Source organism: Scyliorhinus canicula, chromosome 7, assembly GCF_902713615.1.
Source record: "Scyliorhinus canicula chromosome 7, sScyCan1.1, whole genome shotgun sequence".
NCBI classification, from domain to species: Eukaryota; Metazoa; Chordata; class Chondrichthyes; order Carcharhiniformes; family Scyliorhinidae; genus Scyliorhinus; species Scyliorhinus canicula.
The window spans coordinates 46756001-46772642 of record NC_052152.1 but is presented as its reverse complement, the minus strand read 5'-3'; the positions used below and the strand labels follow the sequence as shown (position 1 = coordinate 46772642).

Sequence of the window (16642 nt, the reverse complement as noted above, 5' to 3'; positions counted from 1 at the left end):
AGCGTGACCTAGGTGACCGTACAGATTTTTGGAGATGTGCACCCCTAGGAATTTGAAAACTGCTAACCATCTTCACCTCGGCCCCGTTGATGCTGACAGGGGTGTGTACAGTACTTTGCTTCCTGAAGTCAATGACCAGCTCTTAGTTTTGCTGGCATTGAGAGAGAGATTGTTGTCGCTACACTACTCCACTAGGTCACTATCTCCCTCCTGTATTCTGACTTGTCGTTATTTCGAGATCCGGCCCCTTATGGTCGTATCGTTATCAAACTTGTAGATGGAGTTGGAACCATCTGGGGCTGTTTAGTACATTGGGCTAAATAGCTGGCTTTTAAAGCAGACCATGGCAGGCCAGCAAGCACGGTTCAATTCCCGTACCAGCCTCCCCGAACAGGCGCCGGAATGGTGGCGACTAGGGGCCTTTTCACAGTAACTTCATTGAAGCCTACTTGTGACAATAAGCAATTTTCATTTTCATTCATTTTCAACCAGATTTTGCCAAGCAGTATCGTGTGTGTACAGGGAGTAGAGTAGGGAGCGAAGTACGCAGCCCTTGCAGGGCCCCAGTATTGAGGACTATTGTGAAGGAGGTGTTGTGTGTTCATTCTTACTGATTGTGTCCTTTGGTCAGAAAATCAAGGATCCAGTTGCAGAGTGGTGAGCCAAGGCCTAGGTTTGGAGCTTGATATGAGCTTGGCTGGGATTATGGTGTTGAAGCGGAGCTGTAGTCAATAAATAGGAGTCTGATGTAGGAGTCCTTGTTTTTCAAGATGCTCCTAGGATGAGTGTAGGGCCATGGAAATGGCGTCTGATGTGGACCGGTTGCAACGAAATTGCGAATTGCAGTGGATCAAGGCGTTCTCGGAGTATGGTGGGTGATGCGCTTCATGATCAATCTCTCGAAGCACTTCGTTACGACTGAAGTCAGGGCCACCAGACAGTAGTCATTGAGGCACGTTGCCTGGTTCTCTTTGGCACCGGTATGATGGTGGTCTTCTTGAAGGCAGGTGGGGACCTCGGAGTGGAGTAGGGACAGGTTAAAGATATCCGCGAACACCTATGCCAGCTGGTCCGCGCAGGCTATCAGTGCACGACCAGGGATCCCGTCCGGGCCCGTCACCTTCCGAGGGTTCACTTTCAGGAAGGCCGATCTGACTTTGAAGCTGTGATAGTGGGTATGGGTGAATTATGGGTTGCTGGGGCACTCGCCAGCGGATGTTGGTTACCTTCTCGAACCGAGCATAGAATGCATTGAGTTCATTGGGGAGGGTGCGCTGCTGCCAGAGATACTGCTCGGCTTTGCTTTGTAGCCCGTGATGTGTTAGTGCTTGCCACAACCTCCGAGAGTCTGTCTGTGACTCTAGCTTGAGGTTTATATGGGCTGGTAAAAACCCCGAGAGTAAAGAGGGCACTCCTGGAACGGGCCCACGGGGAAGGGGGATTGGCTCTCCCAAGCTTTATTAACTATTACTGGGCTGCCAACATATCAATGGTCAGGGAACTGGGTAGTGGGGGAGGGGTCGGTCTGGGAGCGGATGGAGGTAGCATCCTATAACGGCACGAGTCTGGAGGCTTTACTGATGGTGCCCTTGTTGTTTTCGCCGGCTCAGTACTCCAGACGTTCTGTGGTGGTGGCAGCCCTGAGGGCGTGGGGGCAATGGAGGCAGCATAGAGACTGGAGGGGGCGTCAGTGTGGTCACCGATCTGTGACAATCACCGGTTTGTCCTGGGGGGCCTGGATTGGGGCTTTAAGGTATGGTAGCGGGCAGATATTGAGAGGTTCGGGGATCTATTCATCCAGGAGGGCTTCCCGACCTTGGAGACATTGGAGGAGGAGTTTGACTTGCCAGGAGGGAACGGGTTTCGGTATCTTCAAGTGCGGGACTTTGTACAGAGACAGGTCCCAAGCTTTCCTCACCTCCCCCTGAGGGGACTACAGGATAAAGTGCTGTCAAAAACAGGGGTTGGAGGTGGAAGGTTTCAGACATATACAGGGAATTGTTAGAGTGGGAAGGGGCCCCTATGAGAGAGGTGAAGAGGAGTTGGGAGGGGAGCTGGAAACTGAACTGGCGGAAAAATCCTTGAAAAGGGCAAATGCATCCTCGTCCTGTGCTAGACTCAGCTTGATTCAGTTCAAGGTAGTCCACAGGGCCCACATAATGGTAGCCCGGATGAGTAGGTTCTTCTTGGAGGTGGAGGACAATGTGGGCGGTGTGGGGGTAGCCCGGCCAACCATGTTTTGGGCATGTCCGAAACTGAGGGAATTCTGGCAGGGATTTGCAGATGTTATGTCGGAAGTCCTGGAAGGTAGGGTAACTCCGAGTCCAGAACTAGCAATATTTGTGGTTTCGGAAGATCCGTGGGCAAACGGGAGGAGGGAGGCCGATATTCTGGCCTTCTCCTCCTTGGTGGCCCGGAGACGGATCTTGCTGAGATAGAGGGACTCGGAGCCCTCGAAATCAGGAGTGTGGGTCAGCGATATGGTAGAGTTTCTCAGTCTGGATAAAATCAAGTTTGCTTTAAGAGGATCAATACAGGGCTTCGCCAGGAGTTGGCAGCCGTTCATCGATTTCTTTAACAAAAACTGAACGTCAGCAGTAAGGGGGGAAAGGGAAAATGGGGCGGGGGGGGGGGGGAAAATAGGAGGCATGGTAATGTTAAATAAGGACAGGGAATTTAATATACGGGTGATTGGGGATCGGGTAGGAGAAGTGGGGTACATGGTTTATTGTGAGTTGTTATTTTAGGGTGCATTTTGTGCATTGACCCGCGCGGTTCTTTCAGAAATGTCAATATGTTAAATTGTGAAAATTACAAATGCTTCAATAAAATATTTTAAAAAATATATAGTTGCACCACAATTGTTATTCCCACCCTCCACCATCGCAGATACACACACCTCGGTGGGACATGTTAGTGGACAGGCTTTGGGGGCACAATCTGGTGAGCACCACACTACTGATGATGCACATGAGGTGGAGGCAGGAACCCCCAGGCGAGGCAACAGTCGGAAGGCTGCTAAATCCCATATTCCAGCCTGATGCTGAGCCTGTGGTACAGAGTTACCCAGAGCTGATGGAGACGCTAGGGAGCGGCCGGGACATTCACAGGGAGATGTCAGCATCACTCCAGCAGATCCATAACCGATTGAAGGCGTCCCAGAGGCTCCGGGCTCTATTTGGCGACTGGGAGACAAATCTGCAAAGCAAATAGGCACATGTTTTCATTTGTATGTCCATGTAGCTTTTCAATTTTTTTCCATTTCAAGAATTGCACTGACATTTCGCCAGCATTTCACCACTTACTATGGACAGTGGTTGCACTCTGGTATCTGATCTAAGGCATTGGTCTCAATTTTCATCTTGTATGTGTAATGAACATAAGTGCTGGCTTCAGTTGCTTTATTATTCATCAACTGGAGAGAAAGATACAGGTTTAGCTAATTCAAGAAACATTCTGCACTTCAGCTGGATTTACATAACCAATTGCTACCAAGAAAATCATCTCAGCTCTCTGATCTGCTCTGGAAAAAAGGTATTTCAATGGAAGCAGCCAGTCTTTCCAGTTCTTCAAATTGGAGATTATCGTAGAATCCCTACAGTGCAGAAAGAGGCCATTTGGCCCTTTGACTCTGCACCAACTCTTCGAAAGGGCACTCTGCCCATTTTCACTCCCCGTCCAATCCCCAGAACCTAATTTGCACATCCCTAGACACTAAGGGGCAATTCATCATGATGAATCCACTTAATCTGCACATCTTTGACTGTGGGAGGAAACATGAGCACCCAGAGGAAACCTGCATCCTTGCCTCAGTCAAGCCTAGCTGAAGGTAAATCATCACTGGAACACCTATCTGCCCAGCAGCATCAGGTTAGCGAATTTGAATAATAAAATGCTCATTTATGAGCTGATTAGGGATGCCACCAGGATCTTCCTGGCAATCATTGTTCCCCTACAGAAACTAAAGCCTGGCCAGGGTAGTCTATGAGATCTGTTGTTATTCCCCCACCACTGGAGTATGAATCTGTAGACCACACTGAAGCCACCGAACATACTGGGGGGAGATTTCCTGTGGTAAGGCAGCTATGGATAGATTTAATTTTTATTTTAATTCAAACCTCTTCAGAGGGCACCTCAAGAAGGAAGTGCTTGTCAATGTACAGGCAGCAGGGTAGCATGGTGGTTAGAATAAATGCTTCACAGCTCCAGGGTCCCAGGTTCGATTCCCGGCTGGGTCACTGTCTGTGTGGAGTCTGCACGTCCTCCCCCTGTGTGCGTGGGTTTCCCTCCGGGTGCTCCGGTTTCCTCCCACAGTCCAAAGATGTGCGGGTTAGGTGGATTGGCCATGCTAAATTGCCCGTAGTGTCCTAATAAAAGTAAGGTTAAGGGGGGGTTGTTGGGTTATGGGTATAGGGTGGATACGTGGGTTTGAGTAGGTGATCATGGCCTCGGCACAACATTGAGGGCCGAAGGGCCTGTTCTGTGCTGTACTGTTCTATGTTCTATGTATATATTTATGTATCTGTTAAAGTAATATTATGATCTAAATGGAAAGCAGATTCAAAATACGTCTTGGCAGAGGGACCTGGGTGTCTGTTCAAAAATCGCAGAAAGTCAGTATGTAGGTACACCATGTAATTAAAAAGGCAAATGGAATGTTAGCATTTATTGCAAAAGGACTGGAGTATAAAAATAGAGAAGTGTTGTTGCAATGCGTGTTGGTCAGACCACGTTTGGAGTATTGTGTTCCAGTTTTGGTCTTATTTGAGGAACGATGTGGTGGCATTAGAGGCAGTTCAGAGGAGGTAATAGGGGGTCCCTCCTCGGGCCATTGGTGAATAGGGGGCCCCTTGAAGAGGGATCCCTGTAATAGGAGGATTCCCCCAGGGACCCTGTGATAGGGGGAACCACTCTGGTACCCCTCTAATAGGTGAACCACCCACAGAGAAGCCCAACCTACAATTACAGTTTGGCACCCACAGGGAACCCCAACCTAAAACAAAATTGCTGTTTGGCTATTTAGTAACCATAACAGGAAACTTTTTTTTGCCCAAAGGACATTATAAATTTGGTGACCTCTTTCATACCCCACTTGTATACAGGCTGTGGATTGCTGGGACAATTAGAGCTTTCATGACGAGATAGACTAATTTTTGTTAGGTAATAATAATAATCTTTATTCGTGTCACAAGTAGGCTTACATTAACACTGCAATGAAGTGAAATCGACTAGTCGCCACACTCCGGCGCCTGTTCGGGTACACTGAGAGAGAATTCAGAATTCCCAATTCACCTAACAGGCACATTTTTTGGGTCTTGTGGGAGAGACCGGAGCACCAGAGGAAACCCACACAGACACGGGGAGAACGTGCTGACACTGCACAGACAGTGACCAAAGCAGTAAATCGAACCCGATCTCAAACACTGACTATTATAGGAATGTGTTTCCTCACTTGTTAGACATGTATGCCTATGGAATAGTACAAAAGAGTGTGCTTCCTTAGCAAGGAGCTGAATTTTCATCATTTTGACAGGAAACAGGGGCGGGATTCTCTGATCCTGAGGCTGTGTTGACACTGTCATAAACGCTGTTGCGTTTCACAACGGCGTCAACATGCCCTCAGGAGCAGTGATTCTGATCCCTACAGGCGGCCAGCGCGGCACTAGAACGACCCATGCCGCTCCAGCTACTGATGCCGTCATCAGATGGGCACCACAGGTCTGCCCATGCGCAGTGGGACGGGCGCCAATGCGCGCATGGGCAGTGGCTTCCTTCTCCGCCCTGACGCAGCATGGTGTAGAGCTACAGGGGCTGGCGCCGAGCAAAAGAGGCCCCAGCCCGAGAGGACGGCCCGCTGATCGGGTCGGCCCCAATCGCGGGCCAGGCCACAGCGAAGGCCCCCCGAGCTCAGGAGACCATTTGGCCTATTGTGTCCATGTCTGTCACCCCCCTCCCCCCCCCCCCCCCCCCCCCCCCCCTCTGCTGGCGAATAATTTTCCGCAAAGAAGTGGACGAACGATTGCCACCTTCGGGCGAACCCTAACATTGACGCTCTCGGGCAGCACGGTGGCGCAGTGGGTTAGCCCTGTAGCCTCACGGCGCTGAGGTCCCAGGTTCGATCCCGGCTCTGGGTCACTGTCCGTATGGAGTTTGCACATTCTCTCCGTGTTTGCGTGGTTTCGCCCCCACAACCTAAAAAGATGTGCAAGGTAGGTAGATTGAATACGCTAAATTGCCCCTTAATTGGAAAAAAAATGAATTGGGTACTCTAAATTTATATAAAAAAAACATTGACACTCTCAATCCGAACTTGATTTTTTTCCAAACAGAGAAAGCTAGCCATATCAGATAGCCAGTTCTCTGACTTCGGGGGCTTTGAGTCTCTCCCAGCTAATAATATCCGTCTCCGGGCTACTAGGGAAGCAAAGGTCAGAACGTCTGCCTCTTTCTCTTCCTGGATTCCCGGATATTCCGACACCCCGAAAATCGCCACCTCTGGACTCGGTGCCACCCTTGTTTTCAGCACCTTGGACGCGAGGCACGATGAAGGTCCAAACTTAGGCTTTAATCAGCTAGTTGTTAGCCCGGTGGTCGACTACAGAGAAAGGCCGACCGCCGGGAAATCTGGGTACTTATACCCAGCCTCAGAGGCGGGGTCTACTTGCCTCTCGACCAATTGGTGAGCAGTCACATGACTAGTCCCAGCCAATCAGACGAGAGGCACATGACCAGCCAGAGCCAATGGAAACCAATGTTCTGCACCAATGGCAGTGCTCCCATTCATACCACCACATTTACCCCTTGTGGAGAAAGAACCGGGGGGGGGGGCGTGGTGTAAGGGGAAGAGAGAGGGGGGGGCGAGGACTGGTGGTATGAGTCGAGACAATCGGAAAGATGGGGCCTGCCCACTGGCTCGTGGCAAAATGAACAAAACTAATACAGTAGGATGCAAAAAAAAATTACAATAGAGTCCAATAAAGTCCCATGGTTGCATCAGATGGACACGATCAGCCTTTCGGGTGCCCGTGGTGTTCTGTGGACCGTCGCAGTGGAGCCGGTGACTTCTGGCCGATGGTCCGTCCTTGCCTCCGGGAGCGTCGGTCGTAGATGTGTCTCCGTACCCCGGGCCGGTGGTGGAGACGCTGTAATCGGGGAAGAGGGGGTCCTGTGCACTGGGTCATGGGGGCGCTGGGGGGAATTGGGGTTGGGAGGGGAGGTGTTGATGAAAGGGGTGAAGGCCGCACGCCAGCGGGTGCCAGGTCCCGAAGCGAGACCGTATCCTGCCGACCGTCGGGATACTCCACGTACGCAAACTGCGAATTGGCGTGGAGTAACTGGACTTGCTCAACCAACGGGGTCGGACTTGTGCACGCCGCACATGCTTCCGGAGCAAGAGGGTCCTGGGGGTGGCCAAGTTCAACTATGGCCTGTGCCTCCTTTTCCACCGAGGAACGGCGGATTTTGGAAGCGTGGAGGGTCCGGGAGAAGAAGGCCACGGATTTGCCCGCTTGGTTCAGGGTGGCCACCAGAGCTACGACAGACGCGTCGCTCTCGACCTGGAATGGGAGGGACTCGTCGATAGCATGCATCGTGCCTTTGCGATATCTGCTTTGATGCGGCTAAAGGCCTGGCAGGCCTCCATCGACAGGGGAAAGGAGGTGGACTGGATGAGGGGGCGGGCTTTGTCGGCGTAGTTGGGGACCGACTGGACATAACAGGAGAAGAAGCCCAGGCAGCGTTTGAGGGATTTGAGGGTGTTGGGGAGAGGGAGTTCCATCAGGGGCCGCATGCGTTCGGGATCGGGCCTATCACTCCGTTACGCACTACGTAGCCAAGGATGGCTAGGCGGTCGGTGCTAGACACGCACTTATCCTTATTGTAAGTTAAATTAAGGAGTTTCGGTGTTCGGAGGAATTTTTGAAGGTTGATGTCATGGTCCTGCTGGTCGTGGCCGCAGATGGTGACGTTATCGAGATATGGAAGGTAGCCCGTAAACCGTACTTGTCGACCATAGTCGGTCCATCTCCCGTTGGAAGACCGAGACCCCATTTGTGACACCGAATGGAACCCTGAGGAAGTGGTAGAGGCACCCATCTGCCTCAAACGCGGTGTACTTGCGGTCGCTCGCGCGGATGGGGAGCTGGTGGTAGGCAGGCTTAAGATCTACCGTGGAAAAAACTTTGTACTTCGCGATCCTGCTAACCAGGTCGGAAATACGGGTGAGAGGATACGCGTCCAGTTGCGTAAACCTGTTGATGGTCTCCCCAGTCCAAACTACCAGCACTTGGGCTCGCCAGGGACTGTTGCTGGTCTCGATGACTCCTTCTTTAATGAGCCTCTGGACCTCGGACCCGATGAAGGTCTGGTCCTGGGCACAGTATCGTCTGCTCCTAGTGGCGACAGGTTTACAATCTGGGGTGAGATTAGCAAACAAGGAAGGGGGGGTCCACTTTGAGGGACGCGAGGCTGCAGACAGTAGGGGAGGAATAGGGCCGCCGAATTGGAAGGTCAGCTCTGCAGGTTGATTTGGAAATCCAGGCCCAAGAGTGCCGGAGCGTGTAGACGGGGGAGAATGAGAAGTTTGTAGTTTTTGAAAACCCTCCCCTGGACCGTGAGGTCTGCTATGCAGCACCCGGTGATCTGGACGGAGTGCGAACCCGAGACCAATATCGATCTATGCTTGACTGGGTGGATGGGGAGCGCGCACTGTCTTAACCGTGTCTGGGTGGACGAAACTTTCCGTGCTCCCGGAGTCCAGTAGGCATTTCATCTCATGCCCGTTGAGCTGGATCGTTGTCGTAGTCTCGGCGAGCGTAGCGTGGTCACGACTGGTCGAGTGTGATGGAAGCAAGTCGTGGCGAGAGTTCCAGATCATCCTCGGTGGCAGAGTAATCGCGGGCAGGGCCTTTCGTGTTGACCCAAGTTGGCAGCGCCCAGAACCCGCACGTGGAATCGGGGCCCCAAGATGGCGGCGCCCATGACCCGCACGTGGAGCTGGGGCCCCAAGATGGCGGCGCCCATGACCCACACATGGCATCCGGGAACCCAAGATGGCGGCGCCCGTGGGAACCTCGTGGCGGCTGGGGGGCAGTGTCAGCAGCATCTGCGGGCCGATCAGGGAAGCCGGGAGCTGGGGTAGGGAGGACCGTGGGCCTGTTGCGAGGGCCGGGAGGCGGGCCGAAGAGGTAGGTGCACGCCGCTGGGCCCTGGGAGGGCCCGGGGGGAGGGGGGGCGATCCGCAGCGTAATGGCCCTTCTTCCCGCAGCTCTTACACAGAGGGGAGCGGGCCGGGCAGCGGGGGCGTTTGGAGGGGCCGCAAAAATAGCAGCGGGGCCCCGTTAGCTTGTCGGAGCGTCCCTCAGCGCAGGCCTGGGGGGGGTCGGGGTCAGCGAGGACGGAGGTGGCGCGTGCCATGAAGTTCAAGGGGTTGCCGCGCGGCCGGGGGGGTATGCGCAGGCGGTCAGGTCAGCGACCTCCAGGGAGGTTGCGAGCGTCCATGCCTCAGCTAGGCTGAGGGCGTTCTTCTCCAGCAATCGTTGGCGGATAGAGGAGGATTGCATGCCGGCAACGTAAGCGTCTCTAATCAAAAGTTCCATGTGCTCTGTCGCAGAAACTTGGGGACAGGCGCAAATTCTCCCTAGAGCCGTGAGCGCCTGGTAAAACTCGTCGAGTGACTCACCAGGGAACTGTTGTCTAGTAGTCAGGAGATGCCGTGCATATACTTCGTTGACCGCCCGGAGAAAGTGTCCTCTCAGGATATCCATGGCCACGTCATAATAATTTTCGTCCTCAATCATTGAATATACCGCCGTGCCCACGCACGAGTGGAGGATGTGGAGTTTCTGCTCCTTGGTGGGCTTGCTGGCTGCAGTTGTCAGGTAACTGTTGAAACACGCATGCCAATGTTTAAAGATTGCAGGCGTATTTGAAGCATGCGGGCTGATGCGGAGGCAGTCAGGCTTGGTGCGTAGCTCCATTTCAAAATTCTAGCTGATTAAATTGATGTACCATCAATTGGACGCGAGGCCTGATGAAGGTCCAAACTTAGGCTTTAATCAGCTAATTGTTAGCCCGATGGTCGACTACAGAGAAAGGCCGTCCGCCGGGAACTCTGGGTACTTATAGGCAGGGTCTACTTGCCTCTCGACCAATTGGTGAGCAGTCGCATGACTAGTCCCAGCCAATCAGACGAGAGGCACATGACCAGCCAGAGCCAATGGGAAACCAATGCTCTGCACCAATGGCAGTGCTCCCATTCATACCACCACACATTTGCAAACTCCAGCCAGAATCCCCTAAGCTTTGGGCATGTCCAGAACATATGGACATGGTTCGCTGGCCCTCCCGCACATCTTGCACACCTGTCTTCTACACCAAAGAACCTGCTCATCTGGTCCACTGTCATGTGAGCCTGGTGAACAACCTTAAACTGTATCAGGTTGAGCCTGGCTCATGATGTGGATGCGTTGACTCTACTCAGCGTATCCACCCAGAGACCATCCTCTATCTCTCCGTCCAACTCCTCTTCCCACTTGCGCTTCAGCTCCTCCGTCTGTGTCTCCTCTCACCCCATGAGTTCCCTGTAGATGTCGAAGACCTTCCCTTCTCCCACCCACACTCTGGAAACTACCCCTGTTCCTGTATCCCCTTTGGTGGTATGAGCGGGAAGGTAGAAACCTGCCTACATAGGAAGTCCCGCACCTGCAGGTACCTGAACTCGTTTCCCCTTGCCAATCCAAGTTTTTCCTCCAGCTCCCTTTGGCTAGGAAAGCTCCCCTCCATAAACACATCTCCCATCCTCTCAATCCCTGCTCTCTGCCATCTCCGAAACCTCCCATCTATCCTTCCCGGGGGAAACCGGTGATTATTACAGATTGGAGTCCAGACCGATGCTCCCTCCGCTCCCAAATGTCTCCTCCACTGCCCCCAGACTCTGCGGGCCGCCACCACTGGTTGGTGGAATACCGTGCCGGCGGGAACGGCAAAGGCGCCGTTATCAGCGCCCCCAAGCTGGTGCCCTTGCATGAAGCTGCCTCCATATGCTCCCATTCTGACCACTCCCCTCCACCCCCCCCCCCTTCTCTCTCCCCCCCCCCCCTCTCTCTCCTCACCCCCCCCCCCCCCCCCCCCCCCCCCCCCTCACCACCACCCAGTTCCTGATCATGGCTATATTCACCGCCCAGTAGTAATTACTGAAGTTTGGCAGTGCCAGCCTGCCCTCTCCCCGGCTCCGCTGAAGCATCCCCTTTTTTACCCCGCCCAAACAAAGCCAGTGATCACTTTGTTGATCCGTTTAAAAAAGGACTGCGGAATAAAGATGGGGAGACACTGAAACACAAACAGGAATCTCGGGAGGACCGTCACCTTCACCGTCTGGACCCTCCCAGCTAATGACAACGGGAGCGCGTCCCACCTAATCGTCCTTCATTTGGTCATTCACTAGTCAACTGTTTCTGTGTACCCACTGTGCTACCGTACTACCCATTTTAACTCCATTGATGCCGTTGTATGTATGGCCCTTGGGAGAAGGGTGTGATTTTAATTGCACCCTTCAAGGTGAAGACTGCACTGGTTCAGCACACCCAATGATCACACACCCAAGTGCTATTTTGGAGTCAAAATACTAGCATTGAATTGTAGCAATTTACATAATGGAAAGAGGTAATTTGCTTTGTTGTAAAATATGCTTTTGTTTTGCTGTGGCAATCACAATCTAATCCCATTGCACCAATTTCCCCCCGTAGCAAAAAAAGATGCACTATACTATTTATTCAATACAGAAAGCCAGATGGAGCAAATTCCACCTGATTGCAATAATTATCCCCTTTTGGAAATAGAAAAGATTGCTCTGATTGAGCCATGCATCATGAATTGTTGCTGTTATCATTTTGTGCCAAAGTTGTTTCATAGGTTCTGATGTACAATCACACCATTTGTCTGATTCTAAATGGACTGCATGCTGGGATTCACCAACAGGATGAATGTAATTAAATTATTGAGAGAAAAACAATGATGGCTCAGTTAACACATTTTAAGTCACATTTTTGATCTCGAAAAGTTGTTGATTCAGTTCACTGAAAATCTTGTAGTTACTGACTTGGGTGTGTCAAAAGAATGACTGCAAAGGTTTCAGTTTTAATCGAGTGATATCATTAATGATATTCTCATTGGAAACTGATTATCGCTGAACTCAAGAATTCATGAATGATAGATTATGGTCCCAGAACACTGAAAACTATTATGAACATAATTATGGTGGCAACATCATCTGAATTATCCATTCGGGACTCCACCAAACAGAAGCAAGGACCCATGAGAGGTACACAGAAATTTGGAAGCAGGATGAAGTTGGTAGGGAATGGAAGAAGTGGCAAGAATGGTAAGAAGCCAAGAAAGGTGACGAGTCCAAAAAAGAGGAAGAGATGGGAAAGGGTATTGAACTGATGATCAAAGGAGAATTTACATGTAGTCTGCAAAATTGAATTGGTAGACCAGATTTGGACTGTGACTTTCATTTGTGCATCCTTTCTGACATCTATGATGGGGTACAGCTATAACTATTGACTTCTTAAAAGGTTCAGCAATACATGTTGAAGAATATTGATAAGTTGTGTGCAATTAGAAAAACAGAGCTGTCTTGCAAACTAAAAAGTTGCGGTGTTACGATTAGGAAATAACAATTAATGAAATTCAGTTCCAACCTCAGAGATAAGATACATTTTCAATTTACAGTTGGGCAGTAAATAGAAGCAAGTCTTAAGTGAAAAATCTGTGAAAATATTAATAACAAAGTAAAGATTAAATATCATGTCTGTTCCTATCAGTTTAACATTTGACTTGTGTCCTATTTGGGAACCACATATTTAATTGTTTTTGGAACAGGAAAATGAAATGGGGGTTTGCTCATCTCCTTCGCGCGCTGCTCTGGTATTGCGCTGCTCCAAGGATTAGCACAACTTCCCTCTTGGGAAGGCTGTGGATATTCGCTAAAATTAAAAATAAACAAAAACTCAGATTACAAGAACAGACAATCTGAACTGATCTTAATGTTGCAATAATCACTGTTCACTCCGTCATTATATCCACTTCCCTTTTTTATTGAATAGGAAAAGCCCAGCGGGATGGGAAAAAACCTGAGCCATGTAAACCAATCCTAAAAGTAGATCATAGGACGTCTAGATATAGGTAAGTGCAGTAATTTGTATTTATCAATTGTGTCTTTAAGACACCCTCTGGTAAATGCACACTACCAGTAAAAGGGTTTTTCAACATCCTCAAAAAGATTTGCTAAATTTTGACAGATCTGACGTTTGTTGCATCGATGTACTCATTGCATTTGCTGCTATTGCTATTTTTGTTTCTTTAAAAGAATTTTATGGAGTCAATTGCTTATTTCCTGATGTATGTCAGTGCCTTCCTTGCAATAGTTACTGCTGTGATCTATTTGCACTACACATCTTAATTTGACACTGCAGAAGGAAAATAGATGTGATAATTGTTTGGAGATATTAAAATAATTCATTCATTTTGAATTGTGACCTCTCCCTGCAAAGGATGACATTTTATTTTTTGTCTGAATGTTACATGATATTTTCAATATTGCCGATCTTATCTTGTCCAGTCCTACACTTCAGAATTATTCTGTATCTCTGATAACCCAAGAGCTTTCAACTGCAAACTACATTACTTGGTTCTTTTAATTGCAGTTTGTCGTAGGGAGTGCAGAAATAGACGTGTAGAGTAAAGAAGCAGTCTTGACTGCTGCCATCAAATATAATTCTCGAAGAAATGCTCAGCAGCATTTAGTTTTAAATACATTTTTCTTCCAATCTTTTCTTCATCTCATTGATGCATCCCCATTGATGCAAGCTGTTCTCCAATACTGTAACCAAGAAACCATTCTTCCTGTGTGAGCTTGGACATTCACCTGAAGAAGGAGCCGTGCTCCGAAAGCTCGTGTTTGAAACAAACCTGTTGGACTTTAACCTGGTGTTGTAAGACTTCTTACTGAGCTTGGACATTGAGTGCTTACATTCTACTTCTGGCCTCATCTGATATCCATGTTTAAATTTTCCAGGCACGATTATAGGAAAGCATGTTTGTTACCCTCACCACTCGTCAATACTTTTGCATGGCGTTATAGGAAAATAGCTAAGCTATATAATCATAAAAGTAGACCATAAGACATGCAAATACAAATAGATGTAGTAAGTTGTATTTATCAATTGTATCTTTAAGACCACCTCTGTAAAGTACACACTTTAAAGGAAATGCTATCCTTTATTAAGAGAGGAATTGAACATTAAAGTAAGGATGTAATGCTTCAGTTATGCAGGGCATCGATAGACTGCATCTCGAATACTATCTGGAGTTTTGCATTTCTTATTTAAGAGGATGTAAATTCATTGGAGGCGGTTCAAAGGAGGTTCACTACTGGTTATAGGACTAAAGGAGGTTTAAGAGATAGGGAGGATTTGAACATAAGGTTGTGAATTTTATGATCAATTTAAAAGATAAATACTGCAGATGCTGGCAATTTGAAATGAGTTAATGTTTCAAGTCAATTATTACCGAAAAAGTCATATTTGACTCAAAACTTTAACTCTGTTTCTTTTATCACAGGTTGCCAGACCTGTTGAGTATTTTCAGCAGTTTCATTTTTATTTATAATCAAGGCAAAATTCTCCACCTTGCACCGTCGGTGGCGGAGTTACCGATGAGGCGGAGAATCCAGCGGTAGTGAAGAAAACGGGATTGCCGCTGGGCGCTGACCCGTTTCCGATGCTCCGCCCCTCCCCCCGTTGGCTTTGGGATCGAGATTCGCACCCCGTGCCAGCGGGAGGATGCAAATGGATCATGAAAACCCATTCCCATCCACTTAACGGGCTGGTCACCGTATTCCCCAGGCCCGCGTGATTCTGCGGTCCTCTGAGCCGGGAACCACATGGGCGAGAATCACTACTGGTCCTGAAAAACGTGACAAACGTGGTTTTCTCTTTCCAGGAATTGACAGGTGGAGCTTACTCTGTCTGAACCAGCAGGTATATTGCTCAGGTGAGTGTTAAAGCAGTGTTTTTTTCACTGCCTCTGTCTGGTCAGCTCTCTAGCTTCCAGACAGGGGTCTCTTTTCTGGGGGGCTTCCTGCCAAGGGTCTCACTTCTGGGGGCCTCCAGACAGGGGTCTCTCTTTTCTGAGGGGTTTCCTGACAATGGTCTATTTTCCGTGGGGCTTCCAGACAGGGATCTCTTTTCTGAGGGGCTTCCAGACAAGGATCTCTCTTCTTGCGGGTCAAGGGGGGCAGCTGCCAGACAGGGGTCTCTTTTCTGGGAGGCTTTCAGACTGGCAGCTCTCGTCAGCGGCGCTTCCTGTTAGTGGTCTCTTCTGGGGGGATTCCTGACAGGGGTCTCTCTTTTGGGGTGTTTCCTGACAATGGTCTCTTTTCTGAGGGGCTTCCTGACAGGGATCTCTTTTCTGGGGGGGGGGGGGGGGGGGGGGGGGGCTCCTGACATGGGTCTCTCTTCCGGGTGTCCTGTGAGAGTACCTTCAAGAAATGGGTGTTTATAAATGGGTGAGTATATAAATAGCTGTAGGGAGAGTACCTTTAAGAAATGGGTGTTTAGTACTACAGTGATGTCAGAGAGTGGGTGGAGCTGGGCTGTGTCAGCTTTGACAGTTTAAGGCTGTTTGCTGCACGGTGTGTTTTAGTTTTGTTTTCAATGTTGGAACTGAAGCCAGACAGAGCAGGTGTACTGTTGATCTCTCTGCCATGAAAAGACTATCTCTTGATCATTTGGTGAATTCAGAATTTTAAATGTTCTCAGTAGTGAATGTAAACCGAATGTGCTTCTGGTAAAAGGTGTTTTAAGTCTTATGGATGTGAAAAGGAAAGCTTAAAGGATTACTTAGTGTTGTATTCTTTGGGGGTTGTATTTGAATTAATGGTTGCTAAGATGTCCATTGTATGTTTTGAAAAGGTTAAATTGAGTTCATAGAATAAACATTGTTTTGCTTTAAAAAAAATACTTTTCCATTTCTGCTCTACCACATCTGTAGAGTGGGCCGTGTGCTCCCCATACCACAATCTAGTAAAAGTTGTGGGTCAGATGAACTCCATGATACTTTGGGGTTCTCTAAACCCTGTGCCATAACAAATTGGGGACTTGAGGAGGATAAAATTCTATCTATCGGATTGGCTTAGTGAACTTAAAGACAGTGAGGGGTGAGCATATTGTGGGTGCTTTTCAGGTGTGGTATTTTAGTTTAAGTAGGGAGTGTGTTGTGGACAATGACTCTTTCAGGGGCTCAGACATTTTTGGGGTGGAGGCGGTCACACGCAGTACCTTACGGACAGAAACTAAAAGCAGACTGTTAGATTTGGCAAAAACATTGCAGTTAACATTACCTGACAAAATGCGAAAAGATGAGGTAATTATGGTGGTGGCTGAGAATTTAAAGTTGCCTGAGATACAGTTTGACTCATTGGAAATAGCAAAATTTCAGTTACAAATTAAACAAATGGAACATGAGAAAGAATTAAAGAAGCTTGAATATGAAAGAGAGAGAGAGGAAAAAGGAAGAGGAAGAGAAAGATAGAGAGCGAGAGGAAAAAGAGAGAAGAAAGGAAAACAGAAAGAATAGCCCA

At 49.0% G+C, this 16642-nt stretch overlaps 1 protein-coding gene and 1 non-coding gene across 7 annotated transcripts in view; both read left to right on the top strand.

The window, feature by feature from the left end:
- The window catches only part of stxbp5l (syntaxin binding protein 5-like), a 721261-nt gene that overhangs the window by 371662 nt on the left and 332957 nt on the right, over positions 1-16642 (top strand). For all 6 annotated transcript variants that reach the window (XM_038801940.1, XM_038801939.1, XM_038801935.1 and 3 more), the window contains exon 9: positions 13107-13185. In XM_038801940.1, coding sequence (XP_038657868.1) covers positions 13107-13185 — 79 coding nt within the window. The remainder of the gene's footprint in view (positions 1-13106; positions 13186-16642) is intronic.
- On the top strand, positions 12778-12961 carry LOC119969803. Its single transcript, XR_005461473.1, has one exon. It is a non-coding gene; the product is annotated as a U2 spliceosomal RNA (small nuclear RNA).